The 21,442-nt window shown below is 47.8% G+C and overlaps 1 protein-coding gene across 6 annotated transcripts in view; it reads right to left on the bottom strand.

Annotated features, from left to right (window-relative positions):
* RALGPS1 (Ral GEF with PH domain and SH3 binding motif 1) overlaps positions 1-21,442 on the bottom strand; it is a 275,362-nt gene that overhangs the window by 165,322 nt on the left and 88,598 nt on the right. For all 6 annotated transcript variants that reach the window (XM_030293121.1, XM_030293123.1, XM_030293126.1 and 3 more), the window contains exons 6-8: positions 13,368-13,451; positions 3,376-3,465; positions 688-780 (exon numbers count right to left, since the gene is read on the bottom strand). In XM_030293121.1, coding sequence (XP_030148981.1) covers positions 688-780; positions 3,376-3,465; positions 13,368-13,451 — 267 coding nt within the window. The remainder of the gene's footprint in view (positions 1-687; positions 781-3,375; positions 3,466-13,367; positions 13,452-21,442) is intronic.

Below are 21,442 nucleotides of genomic sequence, written 5' to 3'. Positions count from 1 at the left end.
AGTTCCGCGGGACATAAACAGGTCTTGAAAGGCTTGGGCTGTGTGGCTGTGGGAGACCCTGGACCAGGCGGGCCAGGAGGTGAATACTAATGAGCTATGGAAATAGCAATTACTTCCCCCATGTCAGGCACTGTGCCAAGCTAAGGAGGATAAAGAGGTCTGAGATATTTTTAAAGTATTTTTACAGCAGAAAAACTTTCCTACAGACTCAATTATATAACTATCAGACTCCACCTCTGAGCTGAAATTATCCATGGCCTTCAGGAAAAAAAAAAAAATCACTTCTCCCTACATGAGGGCCTCAGGTTTCTCCAGAGAATCTCTTAGCTATACAGCCAGCAGCCCAGGGCAGCCGTGAACCATCAGCCCAGAGACCTCCCCAAGAGCAGTTCGGAGCCTGACACAAGAATGCCAGCCAAGTGGAGGGCAGAAGTCATGTCGCCGACCCAGCCAGCACACATGAAGTCATAGGGTCCAGGAAGGTCCACTCGAGGGCGCTTCCGGCCCCAGCCATGTTGGCGTCCTCACAACTTCCTTCTCCCGAAATGGGGCTGAAGTCCCTGAAGGACAGAAGATGCCTCTCTCGTGGGCAAAGGGCAGGCAGTCAGAGAAAGCCTTTGGAGGCTCAAGGAATGAAGAGCTTCAACCCAGTGAAATGAGAGCCAAAAATCAAAGGAATTAACTTACAGCCCAGGTTTTTGTCAGCCTGAAGATGGGTGCACTTTGTAATGCTGATACCACAGACATGAGAGAATGAAGGTTGTTGAGTTCTAGAAGTTTCTGAAAAAAGATATGGAATAGATTATTTTGCTGCTATAAACAACAGAACAAAACATGCTCAAGTGTTACCAAATGTTGTCATATTTATGAAATTCAATTATACTTAAAAATATCTCATGTCGAAAATATAGTTCTAGGGAGTTCATAGAAACCATATGCTTTTTTTTCCTTCAAACTGTCAAAAGGTGAGTCTGCATCTAAAACACAAAATTTTACAAGCTGACTAGTCTGGTTGCTGGACAGAAACATGGCTCGGGAGAAGGCTTGATAATGTCATTTATGTCCTTTTTTTAGACGAATGGGAACTGTCCCAGCAGGCTTTTGTATACTGAGGCCTCGGCTGTGCCAACAATACCCACGTGGGTCCTCTGCAACTACCTTACACCAGGCAGGAGAGGGGCTGAGGGAAGGTGTTACCGATCCGCACGGTCCCGCTCAGCCAGGGAGACGGAGCTCTGGCTTCTCGGTCACTTGACTGTGCTCCTTTGAACCAGACCCCAAGTTAGGGAGAACATTTGGATTCAATTCAGTCTCACACAAGTTCCTTACCATGGAAGACAAGAGAAGGGGACACAGCCGGGAGTAAGTACACAGAGATGTAACTGCTCCGTTCTCGGTTTGGCGCGGAGGGAAACCTAACAGGACTGGGGCTCCGCGTCTCATCCTCGGGAGCCGGTGCAGCCTGGGCTAGTGAGCGGGTTTGAGGAAACCACGAGATCTGGTTCCAATCCCAGCTCCCACCACTTGTGTGTCCTGCAGCGAGTCACCTGAGCCTCATACTTAACAAGGAAGGTAACCATGGCACCCACCCTACCCAGGATGGTGCATGCAACATGCCAGACCAGTGCCCGGCACCGGGGTGAGAGCTCTAGGAAGGCTGGGGAACCCGCCTGTGTGTTCCCAGAGCAGTGTGCACACCTCCTTAGCGCACTGGACCATGTGGACCCTTGCTTCTACCTGTCTCTGCCATCGTATCCCTAGTACGTCATACAGCACACAGTAGGGCCTATGGAGTGAACAAATAAATGACAAGCCCTTATGCCTGGTCCTCACGGCCCTGTCCCTACTGAGATTTCTCCCTTACCACACAAGTTAATACTTCATTTCATACATCTTGTAACAATCTCTAATTGTTCCCTGTGTGTATTAATAGGTTCTCTGAGAGAAGTGAATTTCATCCTACATATCTGAATTGCCATGCCTGTCACACAGTTTCTTTTAGAGCTGAAGGCCCTCTGGGAGATCACCTAATCCACCCCTTTCATTTTGTAGATGGGATGGCAAGGTCCAGAGGAAGGGGAGCCTACACAAGAACACAGCCAGGGCACAAGGCCAGGATGACGAGCCACCGCTGGAAGACGGCAGAGGTTAAGGAGGGATAGTCTGGGCGCCGTCAGCTCGTTTCTTGAAAGCCCCAGGTGGGCTGGAACTTCATCTGCTTTCTCCCGTGGCCCAGCGTAAGCTCACTGCCAGCAGCAAGCATCGCAAAGCCCAGCACGGTTCCAAATTCTTCAGAACACACAGGGCGTGCTAGTGTCTGCTGCCCCGGGCATACTTATAGATCGATGCCCTTGCCCTTCCCACGAGGGGTGGGAGAGCCGCTCCCCTGAAAGCAGAGACACGCCCCAGCTCACTGGCTGCAGGGCCCCGGGCACGGACGCCCACCTCCCTACATCCCTCCTCCCCGCTCTGGAAGTGGCCTTCTAACAAAGTGAACCTCAAACGTGACCATTTCGGGAAGGTGGCTGCTGAGGTGCCTGGCTCGTGAAGGGCAATCAGTAAAGGCCAGCTTGCCCGGGGACTGGGTGGGGACGCAACACGCACACACACCCCGCAGCGAACCAGACAGCACAGCAGTGCGCCGCCCAGACGTGGGTAAGCCTGACGGTCAGCAGCTGCGTACGGCGAGGAGCTGGCAGGGCCATGGAAGTGATGACAGTGGTCTGGGGAAGCCCATGCTGTCATTGCCTGGGCTGGCAGGCGTCAGGGAAGAGGAGGGGAAAGGCGGGGTGCAGACGTAAGCCCGGTGCTCAACAACCTGCAAGGACAGAACCTATTGGGGCAGGGGCAGAGGTGGGGGTGAGAGCCAGCAGGGTCACGGGGCCCAGGCCTTAAACTCAGGATGCGGTGGGATGAGCTCTGCTGACTGGGGACAAAACTGTGCAGGGTGTGATGGTATCACATAACCCGTCACCCCCCCCCCAGGAAGGGCTAAATCTGAAACAGAGGATGGAGGGACCCCAGAGGGAGCCCCTAGGGCCCCGCAGAATGGCCAGCTAAAGAGAATAGCTGGCTGCCATGGTAACGGATAGCAGGCCACAGTGCGATGCGTGCACGGGGGCAGGGAGGCTGAGTGGGCACCTAGGCCCATCTTACAGCCTGGAGAGGTCAGGTCACAGCCTTCTGTTTGAACCCTGCCCAGCAGGCCCAGAGCAAAGCAGCTCCCAAAGTACTGAGGAAACACACTCTGAAACAAAAAGGAAGGAAGGAAGGAAGGAAGGAAGGAAGGAAGGAAGGAAGGGAGGGAGGGAGGGAGGGAGGGAGGGAGGGAGGGAGGGAGGGAGGGAGGAAGGAAAAAAAAATAAAACATCTTACCTTGGCTATTTTCACAAAATGGCTCAGGATTTCTGCCCTTATTTTTAAAGTCTGTGCTGTTAGAATTTCTCGTACAACCCAAAAACTGACCTGTAAAGTCAAATACAGGGGTTAAATGCCGGACCACCCATGTTGCCCTCGCCCACCACAAACGGGGATTTCCCAGAGGTCGGGAAACTGGAAGAGCACAGCCTTCCAGCCTGGGGGTGCATGTGGTTGAGGGTCCCTTTACGTACAACATCTAGCCTACAAATGGCTCCCTCCTTCAGCACCTCCTCTCCAACATGCACAGTGGTGCTAAGAGAGACAAGTACTTTCCTCATCGTCCAGGGGAGTTACTGGGCCTCCATGACATAGTAATCTCTCTGAAGCCGCTGCAGGGAATTCTGAGATGCACCAGACAGATTTCTGCTCAGAAGGACCCCAGTTGTGGGAAGACCACGGATGGATGGTTGGATGGATGGAAGGACCAGTGGCCAGACTAAGGGATATGTACATGGGCAGTACCACCCATGAGATCTATATCCCCAGGCAGACCCAAGACGAGAAGGATTCACCAGTATTTGCACAACTGTAAGAAATTTAATTTTCTAGGAGAGGGTTCGCCCAGTAAGTTAAATGATACAAAAGCATCTTTCAAAGTTCCATAAAGCAATGCAGGGGAAGAGACAGGTTTTTCTGAAGACTACACATGCCAGAAGGACACAGTGGCACTTTGGGCTCAGAACACTGTTCATGCCTGACCTCTCACAGAAATCAACATCCCCAAGCCCCTTGAATCTTTCTGGGAACAAGCAAATTCTCTACCAGGGTATCATTGACTCACGTGACACCTCAGGGCAACACAAAAGGGGCTTCGTGCCAAGGACCTCTAGGAAGTGTCCCACTACTGTAACAACAGTGCTGTGTGACACATAGACACCCAAGGGTGGATTGACAGCATGACCAAGAGAAAGAGAGAGAGAGAGGGCTGAGCAGGGTACCGGGTTGGTTGTGTGCAGTTGAAAGGAATGCAAGGCATGTAAAACCTCTAAATTTTACAAAGAAAAACGGGGATATTCCAGACTTAACAAGGCACATTTACTGCTGCAACCAAATTTACTCTCTTCCCTGAAATAGTCACTTTTCAATGCGAAAACAAGAGAAGAGTAACCAAGAATAAAAAATTTGCTTTTTATGTTAAGCAGGAATATTATAGAAAAGTTTTTTTCTGCGTAATTATCTGTGGTTGCCTCCAGGACATGCCCAGTTTTCCATAGAATCATTTTTTCCAAGGAATTGCCTAAAATTAAGTTCAGACTCCGAAGTTTTACTAGCCAGTTATGGAAGAAAGACTTTCTGAACACCAAGTGACATGCCCATAAACCTTATATTTTAATACACGCACATTTTTATGCCACATAACCTCAAGTGTGATAGTTTATATGTATAATTTAATAGATTCCTGCATGCCCCCAAATCACACGGATTTAAGGCATAATTATGGAACATGGCAGAGTTGACTCTGATCTGCAGCACGCGGTAAGCGGAAGCAACTCTGAGTCAGTTCAATTCAACAGATTTTCATGAAGCCTGTACTGTGTGCAGACTTGACACTGTGAGTCCAGACCCTGTCAGCCCTTGCCTGGTATGGAAGGGACCAAAGGAAGAGGCAGGACCCTCCCCAAATCACCTGGCGATCATGGACAAGGAAGAAGTTCAACCTAAGTGGACTAGAACATGGGGGAGGTAATGATAGGGGAAGGCTTGCTGGAAGAGGCAGGGCTTGAAAGATGGATAGACTTCAAACAGGTAGAGACGGGATTAAGGTATGGCTGTATACACCATGACCAGGGAGAGCTGAGCGGACAGACTGGTCTGGTGTTGTGGGTGCTCTGTGGGGTCAAGGTAGATGGGGGAAATTAACGCTGGAAAGGGCATCGAAGGCCAGAATGTGGGGGTCTGGAGCAACAAGATGACAAGAAGGACCTTAGGTGCTATTCTACATGGGGAGACTTCCATAGGTTTCCAAGCCAAGAAGGAAGAGTCTTCTGTAGGGGCGGGGACACCCATCAGGAACCTGATGCAATGGTCTAAGTGACAGGCAGGAGGCTTGCGCTAGGCCCATGTTGAAGGAGACGGGAGAGAAGGGGCAGGTAGGAAAGACATTACAAAAGTAGAATCAAGAAAGTTTCAAACATTTTTTCTTCTCTTCTCTACCTACAAAATTGAAGAGAAGTTTAAGGCAGAAAACAAAGGACACAGAGATAGGCACAAAAGGCAGAAATCATTCGCGACCTCATTCTCATACACAGACCATGATGACGGACATCGTGGTTTGTGTCCTTCTTCTCTCTTTTCCATACGTCTGTCTTTTTCAGTTAAATTGGTATATATTATTCCACCTGAATAATATTCCACCTTAGGGAAATATCATCATTAAGTCACCTCCTATTGTTGGGTAGGCTACTTCTAATTATTTTGTTGTACTGAACAATGCTGTGGTAAGCATATTTACACAAAAATCTTTATACATTTTTAATTATGGTCTTAGGGTAAATTCTAGTAAGGTGGAGTGAATAAAAGTATGTGTACCTTTTTTCAAAAGCACATATAAAAACTTGGCCTCCAAAAGGTCTATTTGTTTATCCATCAACAAGTTTGAGCTGATCCACAGCCCCCTGCACAAAGAGGTTATTGCAATTTTTTTTTTTTTTTACTAACCAAACAGGCAAAATAATATCTCATTGTTTCTATTTTGCATTTCTTCCATTACTATTCAATTAACATATCTTTTGTACTTTTTTTTTCAGTTTTTTGTTACAAATATTTATGGGCCATTTGTACTATCTGCCCTGTGAATTACCTGCTCAGATCCTTAGCCATCTTTCTATTGGGACAGCTGTCCTCTTACTACTGATTTAGTAAAGTTCTTTGTGTATTAAGGAAAATACATTAACCCCTTGTGGGTCATGTACTGTACCAAGAATGTAGAGAAACTGGTACTATTTTACACTGTTTTGGGGAGTATAAATTTATAGGACCATTTTGAAGAGCAACTTAAATATAACTTGAAAGATGTTAAACTTCTATTCTCCCTAGAATTTTTGTTTTATGAAACACAGAAATTTAGAGGAACTAATGTAAAAGGATTCACCAAAGTACTGTTCATAAAGTAAAAGAACAGAAAAGAAATGGCCATTAATAGGAAACTTTTACATAAATAATAGTATCACCTCAGACTCTGGAAAGAAGTCACTATAGAAGGAAGTGAGCTATTGGAATTATTCTGCACAGGAAATTTGCCTATTCTTCCCCATTTATTTATGCAATCACTTATTTATATCAGAAAAGACTCATGGATACCTACGTAACACTTGGGATTATAACCCAATACTGTTATTTATTTTCTTGCTCAAATTATTCCAGCTTTGGTCATTGAAAGCTCTTTCAGTTGGCTCCTATGTTCCTTTGACCTACCCAGCATTGTTTTAGTTGGTTGGCTGGTTGGTTGGTTTGAGCACTTCCTTATTTTCTGGAACTACATGATGCTATAGGCTCATCGAGATGCTATTGCCCCAGGATTAAACCAGCCATTTCTCCAAGGAGCCCTGGTTCCTTTTGTTAGAGAATGGTATGAGAAAACAAGATCTGGGTGCTGGGTGTACTTGTTGCTACTGGGCATCAATGTTTCTAGGTTCTCTCAGCGGGGAGAGCAAGCGAATACATGCATACGTGTGTGTGTGTGTGTGTGTGTGTGTGCGCGCGCGCGTGTATACTAACATGTACATATACACATCTATAAATATTTCTACATGCAACCATCTGTATCTATATTAAAATAAGTGAGTTTATATTGATGTCTCCCCCTTGCTCATCTGTAACTTTCCACTCCCAACAGTGAAAAACCTGGGTCCTACCATCTGCCATCCATTTCCTTAATTGTTCAATTCCAGTATTCATGTAAAAGAGCTTCAGAATTGTTACCCAATGCACTTGGGAAGCAGCTATATTAACTAGAGTATAGAGCTTATATACAGTTCCTTTCGTCTTCAGTGTTACAGGCTCCCCTCATTTCCAAAGTTACTTAATTCAGCACCTTTCACCTCACCCTCCTCAGTGATGTTGTTTCATACATTTATAATGTGGTTAGATTTTATGTTACGTATTCCATTCTAGATTTCATTAATTTCCACAATAAATTTTTCAAATTTGCAATACACTAAAGTTTACTCTTGGTGATGGAAAGTTCTAGGAGTTTCCACATATGCACAGTGTCGTGTGTCCAAATGACACTATGTATCATACAGCATCACATAGAATAGTTTCACCACCCTAAAAAATCCTCTGTGCTTCACCTACTCAATGCTCTCCCCGTCTCAAACCTCTGGCAACCCACTGATCAATCTGTTTATCATCGTTAGTTTTACCTTTTTGAAAAACGTTTTTACATTTCCCAGAATGTTTTTAAAAAGCTGGGAGCGGGGAGGTGGAAGTAATCATACATATGTCAGACTGGTTTCTTTCACTTAGTAATATGCATTTGAGATTCATCCATGTCTTTATATGGCTTGAGGGCTGATTCCTTTATTTATTTATTTTTTTGGTGAATACTCTTCCATTGTATGGATTTACCAGTTGGTCTATCCATTCACCTATTGAAGGATATCTTAGTCCTTTTCAGTTATTGACAATGATGAATAAAGCTGCTATAAAGATATTTGTGTGTATGTGTATACAGAAGATTTCAAAGAAGCTGGATAATTATCTAGGAGTGTAATTGCTGGACTGTACCGTTTTGCATTTCCACCAGCAATGAATGAGAGTTTGTACTGCTCCGGATACTTGCCAGCAACTGGTATTGTCACTGTTTTATTCTAGCTCTTCTAAAAGGTGCATAGTGTTCTTGCATTGCCCCAGTGACAAATGACGTTGAGCATCTTTTTATATGTTTGTTTGCCATCTGTACTTCTTTGGTGAGGTGTCCAGATCTTCTGCCCATTTCTTAATTGGGTTGTTTTCTTAATGTTGAGTTTTAAGAGTATATTTTGGATACAATTCTTTTACCAGATATGTGTTTTGTGAGTATTTCCCCAGGCTGTGCTTTGTTTTTTAATTATCTTACCAGTGTCTTTTGCAGAGCAGAAATTTCTAATTTTAATGAAGCCCAACTTAATCAGTTTTTTCTTCCATGGATTGTACTTTTGGTGTTACATTTAATAACTCATCACCAAAGGTCATATAGATTTTCTTCTATGTTTTCTCCTAAAAGTTTTATAGTTTTGTCTTTCACATTTAGGTTTACGCTCCATTTTGAGTTTTTTGTTTTGTTTTTTTTTTTTAGAGAGAGAGAATGTGTGAGCAGGGAAGAGGGGCAGAGGTGGGGAGGGGGAGGGAGAGAGGAGGAGAGGGAGAGAGAGAGAGAGAGAGAGAGAAAGACAGAGAATGAATCTTCAGCAGGCTCCATGCTCAGCGTGAAGCCTGACACGGGACTCAATTTCACAACTGTGAGGTCATGACCTGAGCTGAAATCAAGAATCAGACCCTCAACTGACTGAGCCACCCAGGCACCCTATTTTGAGTTAATTTTTTTTAAAATTTTTTTTTCAACGTTTTTATTTATTTTTGGGACAGAGAGAGACAGAGCATGAATGGGGGAGGGGCAGAGAGAGAGGGAGACACAGAATCAGAAGCAGGCTCCAGGCTCCGAGCCATCAGCCCAGAGCCTGACGCGGGGCTCGAACTCACGGACCACGAGATCGTGACCTGGCTGAAGTCGGACGCTTAACCGACTGCGCCACCCAGGCGCCCCTTGAGTTAATTTTTATGAAAGATCTATACAGTCTGTGTCTAGGTCCGTTATTTTACATACATTAAAAAAATGTTCCAATTGTTCCAGTACCATTTTGTTGAAGAGATTACCCTTCCTCCATTGAGGGCTGTCTGTTCTGTTCCATTACTAGGTGTCTTTTCTTTTGTCAGGACCATGCTGTCTTGATTACTGTAGCTTTACAGTTAGTCCTGAAATCAGGTAGAGCGAGGCCTCCAACTTGGCTCTTTTTCAGCATTGCGCTGGTTATTCTGTCTTTAATCTTCCCATATATATTTTAGAATCAGTTTTTTCAACCTACAAAATAGCTTGATAGGATTTTGATTGGGATTTGCTTCACTCTATAGATCAAGTTGGGAGTCTTCCAGACCATGAAGATGGAATATTTATCTGTTTCAATATACTGTGATTTCTTTCATCAGCGTTTTGCAGCTTTCCACATACAGAACGTTTATGTACTTTGTTAGATTTATACCTAAGCATTGTGTGTGTGTGTGTGTGTGTGTGTGTGTGTATTGTAAGTGGCGTGGGGGCTTTCTATTTCAAATTCTCATTCTTTACTGCTTATATATAGGACAGCTTTTGTATATTGATCTTGTGTTCTGCACCCTTGCTATATTCACTTACTAGTTACAGTAAATTTTTTTACAGATTTCTTTGAGAATTTCTATATACACAATCATGTCATATGTGAGTAAAGTCAGTTTCATTTCTTCCTTTTCAATCTGTATATCGTCATATCTTTTTTTTTTCTTTTTGCACTAATCAGGACTTCCAATACGACTGAATGGAAGTATTGAAAGAGCACATCTTAACCACTCTTAGGGGGAAATCATCCAATGTTTTACCATTAAGTATGATGTTGGCTGCAGGGTTTTTGTAAGTGTCCTTTATCAAGTTGAGGAAGTTCCCCTCTATTCCTAATTGGCTGACATCTTAGTTTCTTGAGGAACTATCACTTCTCCATTCTCAGCTCATGTGGCCTAGGCCCCCTGCCCCTAGCTCCATGGGCAGGCTTATTTCTAAGACCTGGCCAACCAGAGCCTCATGTCTTCCTGGTCAGAGTGAAGACTGCCAAAGCAGCTAAACATCAGATGACAGAGCTACTGAAAAGGAGGCAAGATTTTTCTGCTGGGGGTTGCCCTCACAACAGGATGTGAGCCAGGATCTGTTGGCAGCCATCTTGCAGCCACAGAGGAGGAAGCTGCCAGAGAAGGGACCCAGCTTCCTGGAACCAGGAACCTTTGGCCCTGCCCAATAAGGATCCTGAGACCCAGAGAGAGGAAGTGACTTGCCCGAGGCCTGAAACAGGTTAGCAGTAGAATCTAGACCAGAACCAAGTTCTCCCAATTCCCTCCTCATCTTTCCCTAATTCTTCAGCATCTTCAGGACACAATTCCAACTCTGCTGCCAGCAACCAGTCCCAGGCCTCACTGTCCTTCAGTTCAGAGCTCCCACTACTCTACACCCTTTTTACAGCTAATGCTAATTGTTTACTATGTGTCAAGTACTGGGCCAAACCCTTTACATCCACAATTCTCATTTAATCTTCAAAACCACTTGAAATGATTCTTCCCACTTTATAAATAAGGAAGGTGAAAGGTCAAAAGACAACCCAAGATGGGAAAGCTAGTAGGTTGTAGGGCTAGGATGCAAACCCGTAGGGGTTTGATTCTCTGTGACCACAGCTTCTTAGGCTGTTGCTCACAGACCCCTAAAGTGTTCGTGCACACATTTTGAGGGGGCAAGCACTGAACTCACTAAAATTAAATGCAAATTTATACATCTCTGCATTTATCTGGAAACGGGTTCACATATGCATATATATTTTTCAAATTCTCAAAAGAACACATGATTCAAAAAAGGTGGAGCACTTCTGTGGTCTGTGGTGAACTCCTTGGGGCTGAGATAGGAGTCTGGCCCAGAGCAGACAGCTCAGTGAACTCAGCTGGGTGCTGCCATCCCTCCATGAGCTCTAGGAACAAATTCCAAGGGACTCAGGTCCCACAGAGAAAGCAGGCAAGCCCACAGGGTCTGGCCACTGGGTTTCTGGTTTGGCCACGAGAAGCCCCATATCTGCGGGCAACCTCCTTGCAATCAGCTAATCTTCCTGTTCTCTCTTACTTTCCCCGAAAACATTTGGACGCTTACTACATGCCAGACACTGTGCTAAGAGCTCTTCGTGTGCCATTTCATTTAATCTCCACAGCAACTGTGCAAGGTGAGTCATACTGTTATTCTCATTTACAGATAAGGAAACCGAGGCTCACAAAGGCAACTGACCTGCTTTCCTTTATCTGGAGTCTGATGGGGAGCCTTGTTCTCACATATAAAAGTCTGCCAGGAAGGGATGCCAATCGGTTCATCTCAGAGAAAGCAGCCCCAGTGGCTGACCGGGCCTGGCTGTTGGCCAGTTTTGAAGCCAAATGGCTGTGTCCAGGAGCTGCTCGCTCTGAGTAGCTAGCTGACAGGCTGGCAGCAAGACCATTTCTCAGAGCGTCCTGTTTGGGAAAATGCGACTTCGCTTCTGGCTCGCTTCACCCGCTTGGTCTGATCTGGACACGATGCAACTGGTCGCAGAACGAGCCGCACCACCCTCTGCCAGGCTGACCTGACCTCCGCGTGCAAAGCAGATTACATCAGAGCCCCCAGCGGCCCTCCTCCGGGAGCACTGTGGCTGGCCAGAGGTGGGACTGAGCTGGCTTCCAGTCAAATAGTTTTGTGAAGGAAACTATGAATCCTCTGACAGTGTGTGCACATCTGTTTTCTTTTTTAAAGCCTAAGCTCAGTTGAAAAGGAAAAGATTTTGAAAAGAAAGAGCAAGAAAACAAAAGCCTTCAGAACTTCTCTGTTCAAAACAAACAGTGCATACAGCCCCACTGCAGATGCCTAGGTCCTTCTTAGTTCCTAGTATAACAACAATAATGCAAACTTCAGTCTTGATCTCCAGACGAAAAGCTGGTGCCTCTCGGAGGCTCTCCCCATCCTCCGGTGGTAGACGAGGCTGGGGAAGCCTGGGGAGGGCTGGGCAGCGGTGATGCACAGGGCCCAGCATTTCTGAGTGGGAAGGCCCAAAGGAAACCCAGGCCCGTCACCCCGAGGTCCAGTCACGCACACTATGCAATTTCTAAACCACTGTCCTCATTTGAAACCAGAAAAACAAGAAGGAAGAAAAACTGTCAACAGCACCATTTGGGGGTTTGGTCCATCCAAGGGAGGTCTTAGAGGGTGCTTTCTACCAGAGATCTCATTCTGGTAGATCTGGCTGAGAAGCCAGAAGCCCACTGCCCTCAGCTGGTCCAAGTCTTCATCATCGTTCCCTTAAGTGGGGGTGCAGATCTTCATACTGGCGCAAAGGCGCTGGTTGGATCAAGTCAGTTTGCAGTAGTATGTATGGGGCCGGTGACCAGGGCATCGGGCACTCAAAGTTCCGAGCACCTCATTCATCCACTCCACATGTACGTACTGAGGGTCTATCATATGCCTGACATTAGGCCAGGTGGCGGGAGGTGCACTGGTGAACGAGATGGATATGGCTCCTGCCTTCACGGAGCCCACAGACTGGGCAAGGAAGACGGAGGCGAAGGAGCTGCACAAAGCGAGGACAGATGAGCAGAGGACCAGATGGAAAAAGAAGCACAGGGGGCAGTGAGAGAATGTCTGACAGCAAGACCTCGCACGGGCGAGGGGTTCACAGAGAGCTCCCCACAGAAGTGACACTCAGACTAAGATCAGACTGGGGGCTAAACAGAGAGGAAGAATTCTGAACTGAGAGGACAGCACATCTGGGGCCTGATGGGGCAGAGAGGGTGCATCAGGGAAGAGAAGGAGGCCAGGATGGCTGAAGCCTGCGGAGCAGGGAAAGGGACAAGAGAGGAGACTGGAGGGGTGGACAGAAACCAGACCCACCGTGCAGGACCCTGCAGGGAAATTAAGGTGCTTGAGCCTTAGCTTAGCTGGAACTGGCAGCCAGTGAAGCAATTTAAACCCAGGAAAAGATGTATTTGGTTCCACCTGCTGTGAAGAAGGACCGTGCAGGCAAAAGGATTGATGGGCGGGATGGTTCGGGAAGAGGGGTTTGGACCTGGGGCCAGGTGCCTGGGATTGAACCCTGGCAGGGCTCCCAGCCCAAGGGGACAACAGATCGCTATCCGGCCACGCACAGGCAAGGGGTACTGCTTACCTGGTTAAACCTCCGGGTAAAGGCCACAACGTTGGGGGCGAGACTATGTTTCTCCTTCTTACTCCATCCACAGCTGGCTAGTTCCTAGGAAGCACAGAGTCAATTTCAACAGCGATTCTAACACACAAGGGACATCTAACTGGAATATGGACACAAAGGTGGGGAAGGGCCAAAGCCCTGGCCATCCATATCTTCACCAGGGTGGGTCAGTCTTCTCCTCGTCCTCTGGAGAGGAGGGCTGGGTCTGTAGATGGAGGTGCACCCCGGGACCCCCAGGAGTGAGGATGGAAAGTAGGACACTTTGCCCCATAACCCTGGCCACATTTCCCAGGACTTCTGTGCCAAAATATCCTTAACCACAAACTGCCTCCTCTGCCAGTTCCCCTGGGACCAGAAGTCCCTTCTGAAGGTAAACTGTCTGCGAGAGGGCATAATGTGTTAGCTAGAAAGACCCATCCTCCCAGGTGAACTTAAAAATTTTAAAGTGAGGGGCGCCTGGGTGGCGCAGTCGGTTGAGCGTCCGACTTCAGCCAGGTCACGATCTCGCGGTCCGTGAGTTCGAGCCCCGCGTCCGTCAGGCTCTGGGCTGATGGCTCAGAGCCTGGAGCCTGTTTCCGATTCTGTGTCTCCCTCTCTCTCTGCCCCTCCCCTGTTCATGCTCTGTCTCTCTCTGTCCCAAAAATAAGTAAACGTTGAAAAAAAAAATTTTTTTTTTTAATTTTAAAGTGAAATATGGATAAACGATTTCAGAGTTCATTGGCCACGTGATACCCTCCACTCCTGGCATGAGGGAACCTCCTTGCCCCCGCCCACTGTAATCAGAGAAGATTCTGGGACCACCTCACACCCCTTCCTGAAGTCAGCCCCTCCCCTATCTCGTACAACCAACAGGGGGATAGAAGGAGAGGTTGCCTTTAACATCTTCTTCAAGGGCCTCGTCTCTTTTCCAACAGGTTTAATGTTATAATTTGAATAATCAAATTATCTAAATTTTACCCATCTGTGAGGCTGGTTCCTACCCAAGGGAGTTAACAGGAACACTGTAACAGGATGACTTGGGTGCAGAAGAAGACCAGAGAAAACCCATTATCCAAGGGCCAGCGTTCTCAGCATGTGGCTTGGGAGCGCTGGCAAAGAACAGAATAAAGGAGGCAGACGAAAGTTCTCTATCCCTAAGTTACAAGACCTTCTTTAAATTCGTATCAGGCCTTGCTATTATTAACAACATTTTTTTTGCCACACATCTGGAACTTTAATAAGATCTTTAGGGAGAGCCAGCTGCCTGGCAGCGGGAATAGGGGTCTACTAGGAAGTCAGGGAGGGCAGTGGGAATGGCCAGAGACAAAACCTGTTGGCCGAGCAGCTCTGTCTGAAGTGCTGTGCCCTTCCAATGCATCTCGGGACCCAACTCTATGCCACAGGTGCTGTGTGAAGCCTGGCTGGAGGCAATGGACAGCTCGGGATATAAGATCAATGGCCTGGACTTGAAAGCACTCAGGCACCAAGCGGGGGCTATGCACTCTGTTCCTCTCCCGGCTGTCTCACTTCTATAAAGTGCGCCATTCTCCTCCTGGTCACCCACATGGGAAAACACGACCATCTTTGACCTTGCCAGTCCTTTACACCCTCACAATGCAGACCCCAAAGAATAGTAATGACAAGGACGTTAACGAACGTTAACAAACCCATTTATCAAGAGTCCCCCGCACGTCAGGGGCTGGCCAAGGCACTTCACCTGTTACCTCATGTAATTCACACCACATCCATTTAGCAAAGAGGAAGGGGCTCAGGATCCATCCTCTTGAATGAATACCTTGACTCATTTCTTTTCACGAGCAGACATGAACCTCTTTGAGATGGAGCATTCACCTCTGTTTACCATGATTCTCCTTGTTCCAAAAATATGTATTCAACCTGCCTCAGTTACATTGACTTCTCCTCCCCTTTAGAACAGATACTTTAATTATTTTGCAAATGTATATCATTGCCCTTTCAAAGTTTAATTGTGAGAACAAGAACCTCCCTCCTCTGTGGATCCCAGAACCAGTCCTGGAAAGCAATGGATTATAATCAGATATAAAAGGGGTGTTTCAAGGACTGAGGCATGGTTGTTGCCCAATTTCTCGTTAATAGTCACCCCTTTGTTTTTTCCTGAATTCTTTAATAAACAGCAAAAGCTTTACACATATACATGTGTATGTATGCACACACAAGTATGTGTTTATGTGCACACATTAAGAGTCTGTAATCCTATTTAGAATTAGACAGACCCAGTCATATCCTGGCCTCCACACACCAGCTGCATGATCTCAGAAGACAACCTTCTCAGAAGCTCAGTTTTCACATATTAAAATGGGTATCATATTGTATTTATCTGTGAAGCTCATTAAATAACGACTAAGTGAGATCCAGACATGCAGGGCACGGAGCACATAACAAGTAGCTGGCGAACGTTATCTACCTTCCCCTTCCCAGGGTCGCATTGCTGTCAGACTCAGCGCAAGCTCCAAACACCCTCCACTTCCTCCCACACCGTGCTCCTGTTGCAATCTCAAATTATTAACAAAATCTATCACGATTTCTCTCTCGCTTTGCTGATGTCATGCAGGCAGGAACCAAAGCAAGTACTTAATACATCTGCCCTAAATTTATTTGATTGGAACATTTCTAAGACCCTGGTTCAAAAACTACACTTCTCAGGGTTTTGACGACTCCCTAAAGAACCTTTCACGTTGAGAGACGCGTAACATTTAAAATGAAAACCTCAACAGAGTGAAACATTGTGTTTGAGGGGTTCCTTGATGAAATGGAAGGAGCGAAGGACTTAAGAACCAAAAGACCTTGCCCTGAATCCCGCCCGGCCACTTACTTCCGAGGCGACCTCAGGCAAGTTAACCTCTGTCGGCACTGTTTTCATCGCTGATGAAACAGGGACACCGAAATTAACTCCACAGAATTGTGGCAGAGACTGAAAGAAGTAACGCCTGGCAAAGGAGGTTACATGCAGGGCACGGGTCTGGCTCACAGCGGATGCCAAGCCTCATCTGCTGAATGAATGGAGTATGAGTGTTCCTCGGGGTTGAAATCTCCCAAATTCAGGGCAGAAAGATTTATCAGGACGTCAAAAGAAATAAGACCGTTCTATCTGCACTAAAACAAGTCCTGGGCCCAACCTCCTTGGCACTGTTTCTTCTGTGTTTGGCCTTATAGGATTACAAGAGATTCCATCTGTGTGAAGTGGGTTTGGAAAATGTGAAGTAATAGAACAAAACTCTTCCAGTCACTAATGCCTAAAAAAGGTCTATGCTATGGAACTGATCTGAGTGTAATTAAGTTAAAATTGACCAGAGGAGACAGGGCTGGTTCTAGAAGGAGACAAGGGGTTGGGCTGAGGCTGGTGGCCTTGCATCCTGGGTGAGCCACCCGGCTGTCCCTGGGCCACCACACAGCCCCCTCCCAAGGGCACTGGGGCCCTGATCGCACCCTGCCTGTCCTTGGCTCTGAGTTCTCTGCTGAGGTCAACTGGATGTGAAAGGAGAGTATGAGCCTGTACGGTCCTTTGCCAGCTTCCTCCGGGGCCTCTCTTCTGTCATGTGGATGCTCCCTGGCTTCATCAGGGAGAAAACAGGCGCTGTGAGAAGAAACCTTTCTGCCACCAAATGTGCAAATTCACTTGCGTCCTCTCCCTTCCTTGGCTTCAATGGAAGAGCAAACCTATCCTCTCGGGGACCCGCTCTCCTCCTGGGCACTGGACCCCGTCCCCTCCCCTGCTCAGCCTTGCCCTCCAGCCCTCTCTCTTCCCTGCACCCTCACCTCCTTCCTCTCCGCGAACAAGAATAATAACAAGGAGAGTCCTGCTGAAAGACATCTTTTCCAGGCTGTCAGTACCGCTTCCCTCCCCACCTCCTTCCCAGGCCCCTGCTCCACTGACCCTGCTCTGTCCCTTACTGGTGACAGCTTCCCAGCAGGGCAGCAGCCCCACCTGTTCCCGCTGCCTGTACCAGCCCTTCAGCACCATGCTCTCCGCTCTCTGTTCTCCGGCTGTCTTCTCACAACCCCTAGCCTCAGTCTTCTTTTCTGGCTGCTTTTTTCTTTTCTGGTACTTCCCCCCCGCCCCATATCCACCTAAATCTGTCCATGGTCTTCTTCTATATTAATACTTCTCCGTCCACAGTCCTCCCTGGAAGACCACATCCACCTCCGTGGCTTGCCCTGCACATCTGTGCCCAGCCCGGTTTCTCTCCTGAGCTCCAGACCAGGATATGCAGCCACCTCTGGCCACACCTTCCCCAGTGTCCCACAGGGACCTCAACGTCAGCGTCAGTGGGCCTGGAACCGAAAAGGAGTCCGACCAGCTGCCTTAAATGAAAAACCTAACAGCATGAGATTCATTTAGACACCCATTCTGACAGTCAAAGGAGAATGTTTATTACAAAGAAACCGGGGAAACATTACTAACCAATATAGAAACAACTTTTACCTCACGCAATCATTCCTACGTGACACCAAGAGTCAACACTGCTTGCAGCTCTCCCTGTGAAGCTACCTGGGGCCACACTGCCAGGAAAGTCACCAGCTGCCAGCCTTGTGCGTAGGGGTCCGGGAGTCAGATGCCTGAGGTGGCCTGAGAAAGGCCCGACCCTGACCGTGTCTGGGGCCAGTGAGGTAAGTAAGGCTCTAGAACCTGGGGAGTGGGACAAGTCCTCCCCGGAGACCCTTGCAGGATCTAGGCCACAGGAAGTCGGTGCCAACACATGGGTCTTCCACACACGTGCTTGATCCGGACTACAATCTTTTCCAAATCACGCTCCTAAAACATGTCCACGTGGAACACGCATCGCGTGAAGGAAAGGTCACGAAGTCTGACTCCATGGGCTACCACCAGGCTGCCACTGGCCACAGGCACCGCATTACCAGTTTTGCTCAGTGGCGACCCTTCTCCGTCCTCCCCCCTCCTCCCATTCTACAGTCTAGAACGATCTTCAGAAGAACCTGGGGGACAATCACACTTAGTCAAACTAGTTCTAAAAACATCCCAGGGAGTAGACGACCCACTGAGGCAGTCGGGGGAGACGGTGCCAGTTTGGGGGCTGGGAGTGGGGTCTGACTAAGGGGTAAGGCATTTTAGGGCCTAGACTCTGGTGACATGGTTAAGAACAGGCAAATGACGGAGTGGCTGCTGTGTCCTTCGAGGACCTTCAGAACTTGTCACCCTCGCAGAAATCACAGTAGCAAAGGTGCATGGCATCCTCTTGTCCTGGTGTGGAAGTAGGGGTCCTGGGGCTGGAGGTAGGAATGAGAGATGCTCCATGGGGGCCTCCCACTTGGAACCCAGGAGCGGGGCTGGCTCTGGTCTTAGGAGTGAATGGGGAGGGCACGAGGGTTGAGAAAAGAGAGACCCTGGAGTACAGCAGTTAAGGACTCAGATGGACTGGGGCTGACTCACAACCAGCTGGCTGTGTGATCCTGGCCAAGCCATTGCCACCCCCAGGGCCCGACCCTGCTCATCTGAAAACTGGCAGGGACAGCACCTCCCTCACGCAGTAGTTATAAGAAGTAACATATAACTCGCTGGCTCAGTCAGAAGAGCATGTGACTCTTGATCTTGGGGTTGTGAGTTCGAGCCCCACATTGGGTGTAGAGATTACTAAATAAATAAATCGTTAAAAAAGAAGTAAATAAGGTGATATTTGTCAATTGCTTAGAATAATGTCTGATACATTATAAGTACTTTCAATGGGTGTCTTAAATGAGGGAAAAGGCAGCACAGGGCAGGTGGGAGCAGGGGCAGATGATCCAGATCAGGAGAGACCCTGGAGTCTGATGGGGATAAGGTGCCCAGAAGAGCAGTCCCTGGGCAGCAGGACTCCAACTATGCCTGGGACAAGGACCAAGGCCCAGCCAGTAAGCTTTACTGACTACCGACTTTGTGCCAGGAACCGTGCTAACACCTGGCACGTGCTGAGGGTCTCGTCTCACCCTCACAGGACCCTCAGAGTGGGCACGGTTGCCATCACCTTCCATTTCTAAGTGAAAAATGACACAACGAGCAGGTGACTGAATGTGCCCCGGCCACACATGCAGGCGATGAAGAGGGTGAGGCTGTCCTCACCAAAGCCAGGACAGAGCTGCGGGCCTCACGTGGGACTCCAGCAGGCTCCCAGCCGAGAGAAGGGGTGAATGATATGAAGGAACAGACCAAGGCAGGGGCTGGGCTGAGGACAGCAGCGTAGCCAATGTGGTTGGAGCAGAGCAGTGGGAGGAGAGGTGGTAAGAAAGGAAGCAGATGGGAGGCCAGGTCATAGCCCGGCCTGGAGGGCAAGTAAGGACTGGATTTTATTTTATTGAGTGGGATGGGAAGGCAAGGGAGCGACTGAAGAGGTAGGCTTCCAAAAGCCTCCCGCATGTGTTAGGTAGGTTTTATTGCCCTGATAACACGAGCAAGAGAGTGGCAGAGTGGATGTAAACCCATCAAGTGATCTTCAGCTGGACTGCAGTCTAGTTTGTACTATAATCGCATACATGGGGTGTAATGTTCTCACAGGAGGGCAGTTCACTTTAGTAATGTGAAATAAACACCCGCCAGGGACTGTGTGCGGAGAAAGGGAGGAGGCAGGGCCCTGGGAGAAACGAACATGAGGGCCTCCAGAAGGCCTCGGAACCCTGGCCAGACAAACCACAAGAGGGGGACAGAATCACTGGGGACAAATGGGTGCCTTCCTCGGCGTCAGGGTATGCGTCTGGGGGACAGAGGTCAAGGAATGAGTACAGTAATTCATCTTTCTCAGCTTTCAGTCATACTAATTTCTACAGAATAACAACTCACAGCCACCACCTCTTCATCAAATCCTCAAACTACCGTGCTTAGGACACATGTAGATTTAGGGTCATGAAGACGATGCAAATTTCCCAAACACTCCCTTTCCAGCCCTAGTCCTGTGCAGCTCTGCACAATTAGAAGCAGCTGTCAACGCGGCACAGCGGCCAAGTGCAGCCCTGTGAATGGTCTCCCGTCCATGTGACAGAGAAAGGGCCCCAGTGGACAGAACGGCCAGCAGCCCCCGGCGGCTCAGCTCGTTGGATTCCCAAGCCGAATATGAGGCCCACGGGGCCACCCGTTCCTTTTCCACTCTAACGCTGGGGACTGTGCTCAATTCCCTTTCCATATTCTTGGGAAATGCTTTTTCCAAGTAATAGCATTCAGATGTTCGCTTTTAGAAAACACTACACTTTGGGTTTTTTTGACTAGGGACCTAGTAAATGTTCATGACAGAACACCTGAAAAACACAGAAAGCCTGTAAAATAAAATATAAGCCATGCATTAGCCTCAAACCCAGAGAAACCCACGTTTGGTTAATAACAATGGCAAGAGTAACAATAGCTAACGTTTTACTGAGCATTTACTAAGTGCTCAACATTTCACAACTGTTTATCCCATTGCTCAGTGAATTCTCACAACAACCCTAGGAGATAAGTACTGTCACTGCCCCATTCTGCAGATGAGGAAAGGGAAGCTTCGTTGGAAATGTCAAGTAGTTGGCTCAAATCCTCACACGGGGTCAGCGTGAGAGCTGAGACTCACACCCGGGTCTGCCAGTCTCAGAGGCCTGGACCCTTAGGCACAGAGCACCTCCATCTCCAGGGCGGTAGCCTCTCCCCACCCACGGGCACAGGGGCACACACACGTGCACACACGCTCGCTCACTCCCTCGAAAACCGAGCTTATGCCGTACCCACGGTTCCACACCTGTTCTTGTCCACGCTACATACACCACCTCACATCACCCCAGCCCTCCTTTCACAGGGCTCCTGTGACCGCACCACACCCCCTAGAGATGATCTATCCTCCTGGTCCCCTCCAGGTTTCCCTCCGAGTTCTAGGAGGAAATTTTAGCTTACCCTTTCTCTCTGCTTTGGTTTTCCACAATATCTCATCTGCTGCTATTTCCACAGTGGTTTAAATTCAGTAATCACAGTTTTTGACACAATCAAATCCTTTTTTATTTTAAATGTTTTATTTATTTTTGAGACAGGAGGGAGGGGCAGAGAGAGACGGGGACAGAGAATCTCAAGC

Source organism: Lynx canadensis, chromosome D4 (assembly GCF_007474595.2).
Source record: "Lynx canadensis isolate LIC74 chromosome D4, mLynCan4.pri.v2, whole genome shotgun sequence".
Taxonomy (NCBI): Eukaryota; Metazoa; Chordata; class Mammalia; order Carnivora; family Felidae; genus Lynx; species Lynx canadensis.
The sequence above is the reverse complement of the archived record's forward strand: the minus strand, read 5'-3'. Positions and strand labels throughout refer to the sequence as shown.